General features: G+C 43.7%; 1 protein-coding gene across 1 annotated transcript in view; it reads left to right on the top strand.

Annotated features, from left to right (window-relative positions):
* The window catches only part of BLNK (B cell linker), a 79,541-nt gene that overhangs the window by 43,624 nt on the left and 16,823 nt on the right, over positions 1–19,094 (top strand). Inside the window, exons 5-8 of the mRNA XM_065920053.1 lie at positions 1,505–1,661; positions 4,625–4,788; positions 9,649–9,730; positions 10,917–10,988. Coding sequence (XP_065776125.1) covers positions 1,505–1,661; positions 4,625–4,788; positions 9,649–9,730; positions 10,917–10,988 — 475 coding nt within the window. The remainder of the gene's footprint in view (positions 1–1,504; positions 1,662–4,624; positions 4,789–9,648; positions 9,731–10,916; positions 10,989–19,094) is intronic.

The following is a 19,094-nucleotide window of genomic DNA, read 5'->3' as shown; positions in this document are numbered from 1 at the left end:
TGTGGTGAGGGGTCAGTGAGGTATGCAATGCATAGAAATGTTGGTTATAATAATAATCACTATTATCATTATTTTATCCAGCCTATTTTCATATTCCCATCTGCTATTTCTGACCTAGGGTTTTGGAAAATCTCCCCTACAGTGGTTTTCTTATGTGTCCCTTCCTGTCTCCCCCACGCCAGGGTTAAGGACAAGCACCCTCCTCTGGGCTCCTTCCTCCTTTTCTTCTCTCTCCCAGGCTCCTCCAGCCATCTCGGAAAACGCTCTCTCTTCAGCCTCCTTTCTCTTTCCTTCTCCCACCCCTCACCCTCCCTCTCTCCTCCATCTCCCTTCCAGCTGAGGAGGAAAGCACAGTGCTCATTCATTGACTCCTCTGCCTGTTCCCAACGTCCTGAGCACCTATCATGGGCTGGCCCCATCATGGGCCCTGAGGACTCAGCTTGAAGGAAACCCAACATCCACTTTAATGTTACACAATTGTCAGACAGGCCAAAAGGCAGGTGCATTATCGATTCAGAGGAAAATCATGTTTGGATGAAGCATTGTGGCAGGCGGTGTGTGGGAGCAGTGGGCACGGAGGTCAGAGGACCTCTTAAGTCCTGAATCAAAGATTTCCTGCACATGAATATGTTAATATATGTGTGCACTGCATACAGGAAAAAAAAAAAAAAATCACACAAAATGCACAAGAGGCTAGTAGCTGTATTTGCCTGAAGGGAAAGGAACTGAGCAACTGGGAAGACCTTCCTCCTTGTGAACTGTGTGAACTTTGGGCTGGGTCAATGTATTTTCAAGATGGACTTAAATAAAATGCATGTTAAAAAAAGAAACAAAAAGGACTGCCCTGGTGGTCCTGTGGTTAAGACTCTGAGCTTCCCCTGCAGGGGGCATAGGTTCAATCCCAGGTCAGGGAACTAAGATCCTGCAAGCCGTGTGGTGTGGCCAAAAAAATAAACTTAAATAATAATAATAAAAGTCTTAGTTGGCATAAGTGCCTCAAGATTTCAAAAAAGAAAGAAAGAAAGAGAATGGACTGAGTCAGTTTGAAATCCTCATCCCTGAAGCTTTCCAGCTCTGTTTAAAACAAACAAACCTCATCTCCTCAAAGGTGTCTGTTCCTGAGCTTCCTCTTACCCTCTCTTAATAAACTTACATTTTCCTCAACTGTCAACATTATGGTTAATAAAACCTATTTGGCTATTTTATTTTATTGGATCCTTTTTCTGTCTTCTCGAGATATATTTTACCTCTGGCTGTTCTTTGCAGACACACAGAGTTCAGCCACCCTCGGGGTTAGATGCCCACACGTTTCCCCAGGATACAGTCCAGGTGATACATTTTGGAAACGAAAAGGCCTGGCTTCAACCCCAGCATTGCCACTAACAGCTGCCTAACCCTGCTTAGCCAACCCCTCCCAGCCTTGCCTTCTCGCCCCTCTGCTGGGGGAGCAGCTCCGGCCCCCTAAGCATGCATGCTGCCCTGAGCATGGTGTCTGCACTTGCAGGACAGCGATTATGAAAACCCAGACGAGCACTCGGACTCAGAGATGTACGTGCTGCCAGCCGAGGAGGCCGGGGACGACAGCTACGAGCCGCCACCTGCGGAGCAGGAGACACGGACAGTTCACCCGGCCCTGCCCTTCACCAGGGGCGAGTATGTCGGTGAGTCCCTGCCGGACCTTGGGCGCTTGGCCTTCAGGGCAGCAGGGAGCGGGGCAGGTCAAGGTTGCAGGGTAGCGGGTGGCTCCCACTCTCACCACCTCCAAGTGGGTCATCTGGTCACTCACAGGTACTGGAGCCCCCTGCTGGAAAGCTTGCCCTTTGGGGAAGGAGGGGGTAACCTTTGCAAATTGGGAATGTTGAAAACAGGCAAAAGATAAAGCAACCACACCCTGATGTGGCTCCCAACCCCATCACACCTCATTTCCTGTAGTCCCCAGAGAAATCAATCCTGAGATTAGTCGCTGCTTCTCCTCCAGCTTCCTACACTTAAGGTTCTGACATTTCTCTTGAGATGACTGTACAAAACAAGGAGAGCTGCCAGAATCTCAGTGTTTGCTAAGGCCCCTCCTTCCTCTGTCACCCCGCCCCCACATCGGCAAATTGTACAGACACTCTGAGTCTAGACTCTAGACTCTTAACTGTGGGGAGGGGAGAGTGGTCAAGAGCTCTAGGCCGAGAATGAGGCTCATGAATTAAATGGACAAGTCTTAGGTGTGGTCTCCAGGCCTGAGTGTAGCTTTTAATGCCCCTCCAAGAAGTCTGTGTTCCGTTCTAACAAGTGACTAAAGTTCAACAAAGGTGAGGAAGGGCTTGCGTCTGTGGTGGTCACCCTGGCACCCCTGGGAGTAAAGGGGTCCTTGTAGTTAACTCCCTCCTTATGGGTACCAGGTACTGTCCCTTACTTTGTGCAATAATTCACTTACTGATCACCTGCTATGTGCCAGAGCTATGCTCAGCAGCTAGCAAGACAGATGTACTCCCAGACTTTTTACAGTCTGCAACTTGGCGCTTTACTGTCGTGGTGGCCTTCACCTTCTTGACGATCACAAAGGAAAAAGGAGATGCTCGGAAGAGGGAATTCACTGGGCCAAGGTTTTATAAGTGGCAGAACTAGCATGCAAGCTGGCCACTCAGCCTCCAAAGCCCTAGCTCTTCATCACTCTGCTCCATACACTGCCACCCAATTTGTAACCTCCTTCAGTCATCGCAACAACCTCAGGAAGGAAGGAGCTGCATCAGGCCCGTTTTACAGACCAGGAGACAACCATTCAAGCTGGGGATGGGGAGGGGGACAGATTAAGCAGCTCATATGGGCTTCCCAGGTGACATTAGTGGTAAAGAATCTGCCTGCCAATGCACAAGACACAAGAGACGAGTTCGATCCCTGGGGCGGGACGATCCCCTGGAGGAGGAAATGGCAACCCACTCCAGTATTCTTGCCTGGAGAATCTCATGGACAGAGGAGCCTGGCAGGCTACCGTCAGTCCGTAGGGTTGTAAAGAGTTGGACATGACTGAGCATGCTCACACTCAAGCAGTTCATTCCAGGTCATACTCTTCAGAGCCTGTTTTCTGTGCTTTGCTACTTCTGCTGGGCTTAAATCTTACATTAAGAAATCTCAGTAAACTCCAGGAGCTGCCAATAAAGCTATAAAAACTGTCACAGGCACAGCAGAGTAGATGGCTTGGTGCCTTAATACAGCTACACCACCGGAAAGAGGCTCCCGGGAGGCACCCGATGTGAAGCTAACCACACAACTTCAGCGATGCAGAAGCTGGAACAGGCCCTGGGACAAGAGCAGAGCAGGACAGGTGGGAGGCAGGGACTGCTGCATTGAGCCAGGTCCAGAGGAAGCTGGAAGCCAGTGTAGGCACCTGTGCTGTTCCAGGATGGGGAACCCACCAGGTTATTCCCATGCTGAGATTTTCCTATAATGGATCAGTCAGAATCTGCGCTCACAGATCAACTGGGTAGACCCCTGTTGCTTAAGCCCTCCACCCCATGACGCAGCTAAGGTTAGTTCTGTTTATTAGCATTGTCTCTGTCAGACACGGTGTTCCTCCTGCCTTTGCTATTTTATTCCTAATCCCTACAATAACTCTCTGAAGTGGATAGTTAGCCATCTTCATTTTGAAAATGAGGAATGTGAGTTCCAAAGAGGTTACATAATGAAGAAGAGGCCCAAAGGAACTCAGCTGGTGGGTGGAGAGCAGGAGACTGAACCCAGGGCCCTCGACTTCAGTGACTGGACTCCTTCCACAGCAGTTGCTGAGGATGGCCCTGGACCAGGGGGATTCACAACTTCTTCCCCACTCAAGGAAACCATTGAGATGGAGGAATGTGTAGTTTTACCAGATGAGTAGTTGCAACCCTGCATATACCTCAGAATAACCTGGGGAGATTTTAAAACCTATAATGAAAGGTCCCTCCCCAGAATTTTTAAACTGCATGTTTGGGGTGGGGCCTTGGCGTTTTTTAAAGCTCCTAGGTGGTTCCTAGGGGCTTCCCTTGTAGCTCATATGGTAAAGAATCTGCCTGCAATGTGGGAGACCCAGGTTGGATTCCTGGGTCGGGAAGATCCCCTGGAGAAGGAAATGGCAACCCACTCCAGTATTCTTGTCTGGAAAAATCCTATGGATGGAGGAGCCTGGCGGGCTACAGTCCATGGAGTCACAAAGAGTCAGACATGACTGAGCAACTAACACTTTCACTTTCACAGGTGACTCCTATGTGTAAGCAGGATTGAGAATCATTGCCCTTAAGGCCTCAAGGAGCAAAGTGAACCCATTGAGGAGTACTGCTCCCCTTAGCCCCCGACACTGCCAAGGTCACCATCCACTCTATCTAGCCGCATGCTTGGACTGTCAGCTCTCTGGGATTTGTGGATCTCATGGCTCCCTGGGAGGATACTCTTCTGGTTTTTATAACATAGGTCAATGGGTTGTTGAGATTTTTGCCTAACATGTCATACTTCTCTTTAAAGGAATGCCCCAGTCAATAGCATATTGGCTACATGGATTCTGGTAGTTTTATACACTTTCTAGAACTCGGTGACTTCTGCCCAGGAAATGATCCAGAACCCTTTCATCTTATGTTTTGTTGTTCTTGTTGTTCCTCCCAAGACAACCGATCAAGTCAGAGGGAGTCTCCACCCTTCAGCAAGACTCTTCCCAGTAAACCCAACTGGCCTTCGGCAAAGGCAAGACTGGCCACCTCTCTGCCAGCCAACACTTCACTGCATAAACCTCAAGTCCCACCCAAACCCAAAGAGCTCCTTGAGGATGAGGTAAAGTAAATCTGCCGGAAGGCTGCCCAGACGAAGGGGCAGGCAGGATGCAGGGGCCAGATGAGGGGAGGGGCAGGAGAGTGTAGCCTCAGGCATGTCTTCCTTCCTCCAGGCCTGGCTTTCTGACCGGCACTAACCACCTGCCCTGCAACTCTCCATTGTCCTACTGAAAGGATGTTTTCTCTTAAAATGTCATATATGGCCTTATTTAAGCACTTTCATTTACTAATCAGGTATATGACATAATTTCCAGCCCGGATTTGTGCCCCTCTCACTATTTCCTCTTTCTTATCCCTCAGTTTCCTGTAAATCTCTCATTCCTCCATAAGATACTTCCCCATCTTTATCCTCCTATGCTTCTCTCCCTGTCCTACCTCATCTTCTTTCCCCCACTTTCTTTTCTCTCTGATCCTCTAAGCTGCAGGGGTGTGCAATGGGATGTATCCTGGAGACCCCCAGTCTGTATGGAGACCCTGCACAACCTGTAGAAGAACTGACCCCTCACTTCCTTCGGCATCTCTTGCTTCTCACTCTCTCTACCCAGCCCCAGGTATCCACGAACCTCCTTTGCCAACTTTCTGGACCCAATTCTAGGTTTATCTTATTAATCTCCCTTCTGCCAGCACCTAAATTTTCATGTCTTATTCCCTATGAAATTTGTAGAAATGAATGGGTAAACTTATTCAAACTATTTGAATAATGACTGATAAAATTTAATTATGTTATGGCTCCCAGAAGTACTGCATTTTAAAAAAAGTCAAAGACAAGCCCTCAAACTTAGCCTTTAGAACAATTATACAGGTGCAATGGACTTCCCAGGTGACTCAGTGGTAAAGAATTCACCTGCCAATGCAGGAGATGTGGGTTTGGTCTCTGGGTCAGGAAGAGCCCCTGGTGTAGGAAATGGCAACCTGCTCCTGTATTCTTGCCTGGGAAATCCTATGGACAGAGGAGCCTGGCAGGCTACAGTCTATGGGGTCACAAAGAGTCATACATGACTGAGCGACTTAGTACACAAGCGCAACAGTCTAAGAAAGAAAACAACATTAAAGGCAACTTTTAACCATCACCAGACATAATGGTACTGCAGCTTCTCGAAGAAGCAACTGTTTCTAAATGCCTATAGGTGATAAAACCTATAGCTTACAAACATGTTGTGAAATGACCTTCTTTTCCACCTTAGTATAATTTGTAGCCCAACAAGAGACATAAAAAAGAGACTTTTTAAATAAAATAGAGGCAGCATCCAGGCAAAAATTCCCACTTCACTCTTACTAGTTGTGTGACTTTAGGTATCAGATAACCTCTCTGAGTCTCTTTTCATCTCTTCAGTTCCTGTTAAAGATTTAATAAAGGAATATATATACTTCACTAAATTCAGTGTCTCACACAAAGAAGCATTCTATGTATTGTATAAATTGGATTCCTTTCTACCATATTCTAGATTCTTTTTAAAATCCAGTTTTCTAGTTTCTCCTGAAAACCAAGGACCTGTCAACACTTGGCCAGTCATGGCCTCAAAGCAGCTGAGCCTCATGGCACCCCTCCAACTCAGCCATTTCCACTTGTCATCATCTTGACCACTGATAGAAGGCGTGGACAGAGCCTGACTCTGCAAATGCCCCATTGCTGTTCCATGCCTGTTCCTATAAGCACTTGCGCTATGACCCACCCCGCCTCCAGGGACAGTTTAAGTCAGAAAGTCAGCAGACTGAGAATGAATTTGGTTTGTCAATCCTCAGTCTGTCTGTCAGTCCGAGGGGATGCTGCCCTTTCAGGGTGTGAACAGATGGCAGGAAGAATCTGAGCATGGGACACGGTAGGGAGACCATCTGTTAGGGTCTCACTGTTAATTCTTTCAGCATTAAAGGATCTATATGAAGATACCAACTCAGACACAGAATACAAATGAAGATTGTGAGTTACATGAGGCTCTCCATTTCTGTGAATAACTGGAGGTGGACCCCAGTGGGGAGAGGCCGAGTTTTGCTAATAACAGCTTTGTGGCGGTGGCTCAGGCAAGTCTGAACCAGCGGGGAAAGGGGATGACTGGAGGAGACATATTCTGAAATGAGGAAATGGACAATCAAGATAAGGAAGAGTTAAAAAAGAAATAGAAGACAACATTAAGATCTGGCCGAGACATTAGATAGGAAAGGAAGAAGTCAAATATAAGCACAAATAAAAATGTTTAGCCCTGCCATACAGGTTACAGGCAAAATATGGGGTATAGGCTGACCAGAGAGTTGGGGGTGGGGAGGAGCAACTGCCCTATAATGACAGGAGGGTCTAGCATTTGACAAGCACTGTGTATCAGCTGGTGATCTGACTCCTCTGTGTTACTATCTCATCACACCCTCACAGCAGCTCTATGAAGTGCATGCTATTATCACCCGCATTACAGAGGAGGAAATGGTACAGATGCGGTGACAAGGGGTTGAAAAACTGGTCCAAGGTCAAAGAGCTATATGCTAGAGTCAGCATTTGAACCCAGATCATGAGATGCTAGAGCCCAGGTGCTACATGGCCATCCTGGACTACCTCTCCAGCATCCACTGACAAAAGACCAGCCCTTCATTCAACACAAATGTTCCAGGGCTTCACTGGTGCCCAGAGCACAGACCCAGTACCTGTCCTTGCAGGGCATCGGTTTTGTGATTTTATTTGACCTTGGACAGATTACTCAACTTTTCTAATTTTTGTGATTTTATTTGACCTTGGACAGAATACTCAACTTTTCTCAAGTTCCTCATCTGTAAAATAAGGATAAATAAATTTTTTAAAATACCTAACTTAATAGGTAGGTATTACTGAAAGAATTCAGTGAAATAATGTATGTGAAGCTATTAAATTTTCACATGAGATGTGTAAAGGAAGAAACTCATGTGGACATTTAATAACTCTTACAAAATCACTCCCTCCCCATATTTATGGTCAATTGATTATTGGTAAAGGTGCCAAGACAATTTAATAGGAAAAAATCAATTTTTTAGACAAATAGTGCTAAGATAACTGCATCAGTTCAGTTTAGTTCAGTCACTCAGTCGTGTACGACTCTTTGTGACCCCATGAACCGCAGCACACCAGACCTTCCTGTCCGTCACCAATTCCCAGGGTCCACCCAAACCTATGTCCATTGAGTTGGTGATGCCATCCAACCATCTCATCCTCTGTTGTCCCCTTCTCCTTCTGCCCTCAATCTTTCCCAGCAACAGGGTCTTTTCAAATGAGTCAGCTCTTCACATCAGGTGGCCAAAGTATTAGAGTTTCAGCTTTAGCATCAGTCCTTCCAGTGAATATTCAGGACTGATTTCCTTTAGGATGGACTGGTTGGATCTCCTCGCAGTCCAAGGAACTCTCAAGAATCTTCTCCAACACCACAGTTCAAAAGCATCAATTCTTCGGTGCTCAGCTTTCTTTATAGTCCAACTCTCACATCCATACATGACCACTGGAAAAACCATAGCCTTGACTAGACGGACCTTTGTTGACAAAGTAATGTCTCTGTCTTTCAATATGCTGTCTAGGTTGGTCGTAACTTTCCTTCCAAGGAGTAGGCATCTTTTAATTTCATGGCTGCAGTCACCATCTGCAGTGATTTTGGAGCCCAGAAAAATAAAGTCAGCTACTGTTCGCAAAAGAATGAAATTGAACTCCTAACTCACATCATATCTTAAAAAATCAGATAAAAATTGATCATAGGATTGAGTATAAGAGCTATTAATAAAACTATAAAATTCTTGGAAGAAAGCATAGGTATAAATCTTTATGACCTTGAAATAGGCAATGGTTTCTTAGATACAACAAAAGAAAAAATAGATAAAATGTACTTTAAAATGTAAAACTTCTGTGCTATAAATGATGCCACGAGGAAAGGAAAGGACAACCTATAGAATGAGAGAATTTTTTTGCAAATTATATATCTATAAAAGATTTATATCTGGAACATTTAAAGAACTCTAATCATTCAAAGATAAAAAAGATAAACAACCAGGTTTAAAAGTGGACAAAGGGGTGAAATAGATTTTTCTCTGAAGAATATATATAAATGGCCAATAAGCAGACAAAAAGATGCTTAATGTCATTAACCATCAGGGAAATGCAAATCAAAATTACAGTTAGATACCACTTCATACCTACAAGGATGCTTATAATAAAAAAAAAAAGACAATAACAAGTACTGGTGAATATGTGGAGAAACTGGAACCCTTATACATTGCTAGTGGAAATGAAAAATTAGTGCAGCCACTGTGGAAAACAACTTAACCATTACTCAAACTATTAAATATAGAGCTACAATATGATCCAGCAATTTCATCATTAGATATATTCCCAAGAAAAATGTCCATCTACACAAAATTTGTACATGAATGTTCATATCATTACTTATAACAGCCCCAAAGTAGAAACAGTTGATAAATGGATAGGTAAAGTGGGGTATAATCATACAATGGAATATGAGTTGTCCATAAAAGGGAATGAAGTAGTGATACATACTACAACGTGGCTGATTCTGTTATAAGAAATCACAAAAGACAGCATATTTTAATAATGTATGATTCTATTTACATAAAATGCCCAGGATGGGCAATTCTTAAAGACAGAAAGAAGGTTCATGGTTGACTGGGTTAGGGGAAGGGGTGGTTGAGAGTGACTAATGGGTGCAGGGTTCCTTTTGGGGGTGATGACAATGTTCTAAAGATAATCGTGGTGATGGTTGCACTCTGTGAACATACTAGAAGTAACCAAATCCCTTTACATCAGGAAATTTAATGGTATATGGATTATGAAAAATTTCTTAATATCACCCTTTCTTATCCAGTAAGCTTCAAATGTACAGCATTTCTGTATTTCTTTTAGGCTGATTATGTGGTCCCTGTGGAAGATGAAGATGAAAACTATATTCATCCCACAGAAGACAGTTCAGTCCCATCTGAAAAAGGCAAGAGTTTGCAATTTTAAGCACCTGAAAACTTCTACCAGTTGATTGGGGCATTATTTGCTCACAAGTACTAAAGGGCTCAGACATGACGCTGCTGAGGCCTCTGCTCCGTGGCCTTTGCCTTCTTTGGTTGAGTGGCTGGTCCATCAGAGAGCATAGTGAGCAACCCACCCCTGTGTTTTTCAACCTTGATTCTTCTTTCTCCATCCTCCCATGATTTAATACTGTCTTCTCAAATTATAAAAGCACCTAGGTTCTTCTCTTTAGCTCTTCACTAAGAATGGATTTCTCATAAAATCTAATACTAAGGAGGTCATGAGCCACCAGGCTGACTTTATAAATATTGTTCCAGGAATAGTTTCTGCAGAAGACTGAGAAAATGAAAGAATAAAATATGCTCTGTGTTCTAATTCTTTAAAATTTAGTGCTACATCAGGCCCACAAGAAACATTTCATTTGTAAATCCTTCACAAAATAACAAATGCAGTTACAAATAAATTATCTTAAAAAGCCCATGCCACATACCCTCAGATGAGGCAAGAAATAGGGTAGGATTACTTTGGACATAGTCGCTATGGAGAATATAATCCTGTATAAATGCTGCCTCTTCAAGTAACGCTACTCATCTAATAAACTTGACTTCGAAGTAGCGGTACTCAGGTTTTACACTGTCATCACGTCACAGCCCTCTCCTTCACGCCCTAAATATCGACAACAGCTTGTAGGCCCTCCAGGATACCTGAATTCACCCATAACCATAAAACAATAAGTACAAATGAAATGCCCCCATATCCCCAAAACCTACAAAATTCAAGAGTAATGATGTGTTATGAGTAGCAGGGAATGCAGGGCTATTAATTTGGGCTCTCCACTGTTAGTTTAATACATGTTCCCCTGATGAAAACCAAACTCATCTCTGAGACCCCCCAGTTTGGCAAATGAAATTACAGGCAAGTATTCACTTTAATTATTAACACATTCATTCAAAAAATGTTTCTTTTTTTTCTACTGAAAAGGCTACTTTTAATGGCTTGTGGGCTTAATTGCGTCTCCCATTCTTTGCGAATTATCTGGTCTAGCCCACTATTTCTACCAAGCATTTTTCCATAAGTGTAAATCACCATCAGTAGACTGTATCTACAATATATACATATAACCCTAATATATATATGATTGTGTGTTTCAGCTCCCATGGTGAATAGATCAATCAAGCCAAATAACTCCTCAAGGTCAACCTCTCCTCCAGGGACAGCTCCAGGTAGAGTATACACATGATTTGGTGTTTTTGTTTTTTTATTGTGAAATGATTACATTTGGGGATTTTGTTTTCAATCCACTCTAAATAAGATAAACAACTCAGACCAAATATTATGAAACAGTCCCTTGTATTTCCAAATGTCTTCATAAGCAGCAGCAGAGACTTCTCGTGTTCATCCACTGTGTGGTGGCACCTGTGTGGGGACCCTTGTCCCCATGTCCCTGCGTCTCCAACAGACACGTCCTGGTCTTCATTTGACCTCTCTGGGCACTTCACTGGTCTCTCCTCCTCCTCCCCTCCCCTGACTGAGGATGCCTGCACAGGTCAGCCTCAGCCCTCTGCTCTTCTTGCAGAATATCATGCAGGTTAAGAACTTGGGTTCTGAGCCAGGCATCCCAGTGCTCCCCGTCCTCAACTGTATCACATTGGGTCTGTACTTCACCTCTCCAAGCATCACTTTTTTTCCCTCTGTAAATGGAGATAACAGCCCAAGCCCCGAGACAGGAGAATTCTGAAAATGTGAGTGGGAAATTCTTAAGTGCCTGGTATACAGTAGGTGCTCAGTAGACCATTATTTTTCACTTCTTCCAGGTGTATCCATTCTCCTGGATTCACTTCAGTGGTCTAAGCTAATAATCTTCTGGTGTCCAAACTTAAGCTTTTTTCCTTCCCACCACCACAAGCTCAATGCATCTATCACTCCTACCCTTTAGGCATTCCTATTCCTCTTGACACGTCAGCCTCCGGGCTCCATGTCTCAGAGTGCTTGCGCTCTTTCCCAATCCTATTGCTTTTTTCCTGAATTTGCTCTTCTATTTTAGTTGCCACCACCTTAACCAGGCTTTCTTTAACACTTCATACCTTCTATCTTACAGAGTCCACTAAGCAGATCCTCGCCTTTAGGCTCTTTCCTCAGTCACTGAGATGAGCTTCTGACCCTTCCAAATGTTGCTAACTTCCTCCCATTACACACTTTTTACCATGTCATCCCTACCCATACCATGAACACTCGGTGGTTCCTAAGTGTCTCCTGTTGCTGTTGTTTAGTCACTCAGTCATGTCCAACTCTTTTGTGACCCCATGAACTGTAGCCCACCAGGCTCCTCTGGTCATGGAATTTTCCAGGCAAGAATACTGGAGTGGGTTGCCATTTCCTTCTCCAAGGGACCTTCTTCTCCTGTAGGCTCTGGCAATTCCCAGACTGAGACCCCCAGTGCTGAGTAATGCCCATCCCCTCACCCTATTATAGCACAGAGAGATGTAGGAGCCTCCTCCACAGCATTCCTTCTTATCCTCTCCCCAACTGTGTACCCAACACACACACACACACACACACACACACACACACACACACACACACACACACACAATCCCTTCTCACCCAGACCTGAAGGCTGGACACAGAGATTGGGAAACTGACCTCTGCTTTCAGTGATGTGCTCCTTGGGAGAAAATGAAAGAGGAGTATTTTTTAGTATATTTTCCTAGAGTCATTTTCTGTGCAATTGCTCACCCTCTTCACAAGTTCTTACTTCTCCTCACCCTCAGAACCAGCAAGCTCTTTACACTTGCAGTGTAGCGGTCAGACTCATCTTATCCAGCTCATCTTTATTTCTGGGAACAAATGTCAACACACCAAACTAAAACGTCATGGCGCGGCTGCTTTCTTTCCAACTGAAATAGAGACTCCTGACCTGTAATAACTCAGGAGAAGAGCCGTCATTGCTGGAACAGAAAATGTTTCATTGAAACAGATAAATGAAGGTTTAAGCACTACTTTAGAACAATAGTTTAATACTCTCTGGCGCTTACATCTTAAAATGCTCTTCTTGCCGTCCTAAAACACACCTGATACTCCAACCAGCCTATTTTTCACAGGTCCTGCCTTCTGGCATTTGTCTGTGTTCTCACTTTTATGACACCAAATCCTACACATCCTTCAAGGTCCAGCTTGAGGTATCCCCTCCTGGAAGCCTCCTATGTTTTTTTAGCCCTCAGAGAGCTTTTCTTTGCCATAAGTCTCCTCCCACTTATACTCAGCCCGCACCTATTTTCCAATTACTTTGGGTCTCAGTCTAATCTCCCTAAGTATGTTGCAAGCTCCTTGAAGACACTGCCTTAGTATTGCTGATACAGGTATCTCCTGATACCACAGTGGGCTAGATCTCCTCGATGTGCACGCCTATTGTACCCTGCACTTCCCATTTATCCCCTGATCCTTCCTGAGATCTCTGTTTTTCCTGTAAGACTCTCAGCTCCATGTCTTGCTCATACTTATTTCTAGGGCCCAGACAGGTCCTGGCTCAGAGCAGGTGCTGAAATGGTAGGTGGGTCAGTTGATGGAGAGGAATTAAGGAATTGAGCTCCACAACTCTGACTGTCTTTAAGGAATTATATGGTCCCATTATGAAGTCATTAGCCCACTGGATTTACTATTCATTAGTTTTACATTAATCTAGTATAGTTAAATTTTATTACTAGAGGCATCAGATGCAGAAACCAAACTTGAATAAGAAAATATCCAAATGACTGTTGGATATTGACAGAAGAAAGTTCAGGAGGAGGAAGGAAGTGAGCTAACTTAAGGAACAAACCTGAACAGTTAGAGGGAGTTTTTGAGTATGCAAACAGTATAGTTTTCAGAGATGATTCTTATAAAATGAATAACCAAACTCCTGGCCTATGTCTTTGAATAATTGAACCATTGTCCTTTAAAGGCTTCAGAAATTGCCCTATAGGCATCATGACAGTGCTAAGGTTTCAGGTGTTCCTATCAAACTACCCCATCGTGACACTTGAAAGTGAAAGTCACTCAGTTGTGTCCGGGACTACACAGTCCATGGAATTCTCTAGGCCAGAATGCTAAGTGGGTAACCTTTCCCTTATCTAGGGGATCTTCCCAACCCGGGGATGGACCCCAAGTCTCCCGCATTGCAGAATACTGGAGTGGGTAGCCTATCCCTTCTCCAGTGGATCTTTCCGACCCAGGAATTGAACTGGGGTCTCCTGCATTGCAGGCGGATTCTTCAGCAACTGAGCTGTAAGGGAAGCCTGACACTTGCTTCTGGTTAATGTTGCTCTTGGCTCTTTGATGGCTAGTAAAGTGCTGGCCAAGGATCAGACACTGGATTAGGCGCAAAGGCAGGCTCTCTCGCTCGGTGTTCCATCCTAGGAAGCACAGAAGTGGGACTTAGCCCAGGAGTGGAAGAAGTGGAAGTGGGACTTAGCCCAGACTCCAAAGCCTGATGGTCTAAGCCTTGGCTCTGACACTCACTAGGTACTAGCCTTCAAGCAAGCTAAATAATCCCCCTGTCTGTTTCCCCTACTGAAAAAATGAAGGAGAGAATGGCACCTATGCCTCAGGATATTGTGAGCATTAAATGAGTAAAAAGATATGAATCATACATGAAATATAAGCTCTTTTGTGACTTACTCTTATTATTATTGCCCAGAATCACTTGTTCAACCTGCCTTAATTCAAGACCGGTCTGGTAGAGCAGCCTGTGCACATCTCAGGGAAGTGTTCCTTTCTTTCCATATAAAGTTTCACTGTAGATCACATTTTTCCAGCCTCAGCACAGCTGGCGCCTGGGGCTAGGTGATTCTTGTGGGGGCTGTCCTGTGCACTGCGGGCTGTTCGGCAGCATCTCTAGCCCCTGCCCACTAGATGCCAGTGTAACCCCTCCCCCAACAGTGATTGGCAAAGATGTCTCCAGTCACTGCCTGGAGGAGGGAGACAAAATCACTCCCCGTTCAGAAGCACCGGTCTAAACAAACTGAAAGACTGTCACCCATTGTGATTTATCTCTAAATGTGCATTTAGAAGGTGCTGCAAGCTCTGGTTGATTTTGTAGCTTTTGTCAGAAGATGGTACTCAAGGCATGTATTTCTGCGCATCCTCTAAGAAAACTGCATGTTAAAATATTTTTATTTCCTTATTTTCCTAAAGTGGGGTGGGGAGGAGTGAGCAGAGTTTTGGAATTTACAATTCCTTTCTAGTGTGTAAGTTGAATTTTACCTGTAACCCAAATTGTTCTGAAGTTGTTGAATACAATGACTTTATGTATTTTATAAGAATTCAAGCAGTGCATGAGACTCTAGATGCTTCAGCTAGTGTGCAAGTCCCACTAACGATATATATAGGGTGTCTATAACAGTTAAAGGAACTTAAATCCCAAAGGCTTACAATCCAGTCAACACTGGATTATTAAGAATAGGGAAATTTAGCAACATGGTATGTAAAACAGAATAAAGGATGGTTCATAAAATACATGTTCAGTTTGGTTCAGTTCAGTTGCTCAGCCATGTCTGACTCTTTTCGACCCCATGAACTGCAGCACTCCACGCTTTCCTGTCCATCGCCAACTCCCAGAACTTGCTTAAACCCATGTCCATTGAGTCAGTGATGCCATCCAACCATCTCATCCTCTGTCGTCCCCTTCTCCTGCCTTCAATCTTTCCCACCATCAGGGTCTTTTCCAAAGAGTCAGTTCTTCACATCAGGTGGCCAAAGTATTGGAGTTTCAGCTTCAGCAACAGTCCTTCCAATGAATATTCAGGACTTATTTCCTTTAGGATGGACTGGTTGGGTCTCCTTGTAATCCAAGGGACTCTCAAGAGTCTTCTCCAACACCACAGTTCAAAAGCATCAATTCTTTGGCTCTCAGCTTTCTTTATAGTCCAACTCTCACATCCATACATGACTAACGGAAAAATCATAGCTTTGACTAGACAGACCTTTGTTGGCAAAATAATGTCTCTGCTTTTTAATATGCTGTCTAGGTTCATAACTTTTCTTCCAAAGAGCAATTGTCTTTTAATTTCATGGCAGCAATCACCATCTGCAGTGATTTTGGAGCCCAGAAAAATAAAGTCTCTCACTGTTTCCATTGTTTCCCCATTCCATGGCATTCTCCACTGCCATGAAGTGATGGGACCAGATGCCATGATCTTAGTTTTTTGAATGTTGAGTTTTAAACCAGCTTTTTCACGCTCCTCTTTCACTTTCATCAAGAGGTTCTTTAGCTCTTCTTCGCTTTATGTCATAAGGGTGGTGTCATCTGCATATCTGAGGTTACTGATATTTCTCCCTGTAATCTTGATTCCCGCTTGTGCTTCATCCAGCCCAGCATTTCGCATGATGTACCCTGCATATAAGTTAAATAAGCAGGGTGACAATATACAGCCTTGACGTACTCCTTTCCCAATTTGGAACCAGTCTGTTGTTCCATGTCGGGTTCTAACTGTTGCTTCTTGATCTGCATACAGATTTCTCAAGAGGCAGGTGAGGTGGTCTGGTATTCCCATCTCTTGAAGAATTTTCCACAGTTTGTTGTGATCCACACAGTCCAAATCTTTGGCATTGTCAATAAAGCAGAAGTAGATGTTTTTCTGAAACTCTCTTGCTTTTTCGATGATCCAGTGGATGTTGGCAATTTGATCTCTGATTCCTTTGGCATTTCTAAATCCAGCTTGAACATCTGGAAGTTCACGGTTCGCGTACGTTGAAGCCTGGCTTGGAGAATTTTGAGCATTACTTTGCTAGCATGTGAGATGAATGCAGTTGTGCAGTAGTTTGAACATTATTTGGGATTAGAATGAAAACTGACCTTTTCCAGTCCCATGGCCACTGCTGAGTTTTCCATATTTGCTGGCATGTTGAGTGCAGCACTTTCACAGCATCATCTTTTAGGATTTGAAATAGCTCAACTGGAGTTCCATCACCTCCACTACCTTTGTAGTGATGCTTCCTAAGGCCCACTTGACTTCGCATTCCAGGATGTCTGGCTCTAGGTGAGTGATTACACCATCATGGTTATCTGGGTCATGAAGATCTTTTTTGTATAGCTCTTCTGTGTATTTTTTTTCACCTCTTCTTAATATTTTCTGCTTCTGTTAGGTCTATACCATTTCTGTCCTTTATTGTACCCATCTTTGCATGAAATATTCCCTTGGTTTCTCTACTTTTCTTGAAGAGATCTCTAGTCTTTCCATTCTATTGTTTTCCTTCATTTCTTTACATCAATCACTGAGGAAGGCTTTTTTATCTCTCCTTGCTATTCTTTGGAACTCTGCATTCAAATGGGTATATCTTTCCTTTTCTCCTTTGCCTATAGCTTTTCTTCTTTTCTTAGCTATTTGTAAGGCCTCCTCAGACAACCACTGTGCCTTTTTGTATTTCTTTTTCTTGGGGATATTCTTAATCACTGCCTCCTGTACAATGTCATGAAACTCTGTCCATAGTTCTTCAGGCACTCTGTCTATCAGATCTTATCCATTGAATCTATTTGTCACTTCCACTGTATAATCTTTAGGGATTTTATTTATGTCATACCTGAATGGTCTAGTGGTTTTTCTTCCTACTTTCTTCAATTTAAGTCTGAATTTTGCAATAAAGAGTTCATGAGCTGAGCCACAATCAGCTCCCAGTCTTGTTTTTGCTGACTGTATAGAGATTCTCCATCTTTGGCTACAAAGAAGATAATCAATCTGATTTTGGTATTGACCATCTGGTGATGTCCATGTATAGAGTCTTCTCTTGTGTTGTTGGAAGAGGGTGTTTGCTATGACCAGTGTGTTCTCTTGGCAAAACTCTATTAGCCTGCTTCTTTCTGTACTCCAAGGCCAAATTTGCCTGTTACTCCAGGTATCTCTTGACTTCCTACTTTTGCATTCCAGTCCCCTATGATGAAAAAGACATCATTTTTGGGTGTTAGTTCTAGAAGATCTTGTAGGTCTTCATAGAACCATTCAACTTCAGCTTCTTCAGCATTACTGGTTGGGGCATAGACTTGGATTACTGTGATATTGAATGGCCTGCCTTGGAAACAAACAGAGAGCATTCTGTTGCTTTTGAGATTGCACTCAAGTACTGCATTTCCGACTCTTTTGTTGACTATGAAAGTGAAAGTGAAAGTTAAGTAGCTTATTCATGTCCAACTCTTTGTAACCCCTTGGACTGTAGCCTACCAGGCTCCTCCCTCCATGTGATTCTCCAGGCAAGAATACTGGAGTGAGTTGCCATTTCCTTCTCCAGGGGATTTTCCTGACCCAGGGTTTCCCACATTGCAGGCAGATGCTTTAACCTCTGAGCCACCAGGGTACCCCTTTGACTATGAAGGCTACTCCATTTTCTAAGGCATTGCTGCACACAGTAGTAGATATAATGGTCATCTGAATTAAATTTGCCTATTCCAGTCCATTTTAGTTCACTGATTCCTAAAATGTCAATGTTCACTCTTGTCTAACTCAATGAAACTATGAGTGATGCCATGTAGAGTCACTCAAGACAGATGGATCATGGTAGAGAGTTCTGACAAAATGTGGTTCACTGGAGAAGGGAATGGCAAACCATTCAGCATTCTTCCTTTGAGAATCCCGTGAACAGTATGAACAGTATAAAATAAATGTGGTTGAAGGAAAAACTAAGGGTAAATTGTTTTCCCAGTTAAGAAAACTTAGTAACCAGCAGCTTATGCAAAGCCTGTGCTGTTAAATCGAACATTAACATAGGAACTTCCCTGGCGATCCAGTGCCTAAGACTCTGACCTCCTAGTGCAGGGGGCCTAGGTTTGATCCCTGGTCAGGGAACTAGATCCCATATACCGCAACTAAAGATTTCGCATGCCATAACTGAAGATCTTACATTCCGCAACTAAGACCTAGCGAAGCTAAATAAATAAATAAATAATTTTAAATTAGCATAACTTTTTGCTCACTGTGATTTAAACAGAGCTGATTTTTCTCTTTGGTTAGTATGCTTTTGGACACATCTCCCTCTACTGCATCCCCCATTTCTGCCTTGGAATTTTCCAACCAAGAATTCAGCTTTACCAGGAAGTGGGGATCCTGGCAGTAAGGAGGGTATGATGTTGTCCCTCCCCAGCCATGCCCAGGGGTCTGACTTCAGCCAGAGTGACAGGAAGCATCACTGGCCTTGGAGGAGTTATTCTGTATCCTCCCATGGGCATCCACAAAAGCACCCCTCTATTTCACTAATCTTTCCCCACAACAGGGAGAAGCAGCAAGTGAGTCTGACAGCCCAGTCATGCCCCCAGGAGAACATTATGAGATTTTGACTGGAGAGGATACTGCCTGCCTAGGCTT

The sequence above is a fragment of the Muntiacus reevesi genome, chromosome 2 (assembly GCF_963930625.1).
Source record: "Muntiacus reevesi chromosome 2, mMunRee1.1, whole genome shotgun sequence".
Lineage (NCBI taxonomy): Eukaryota > Metazoa > Chordata > Mammalia > Artiodactyla > Cervidae > Muntiacus > Muntiacus reevesi.
This window is presented reverse-complemented; position numbering and strand designations above follow the sequence as displayed.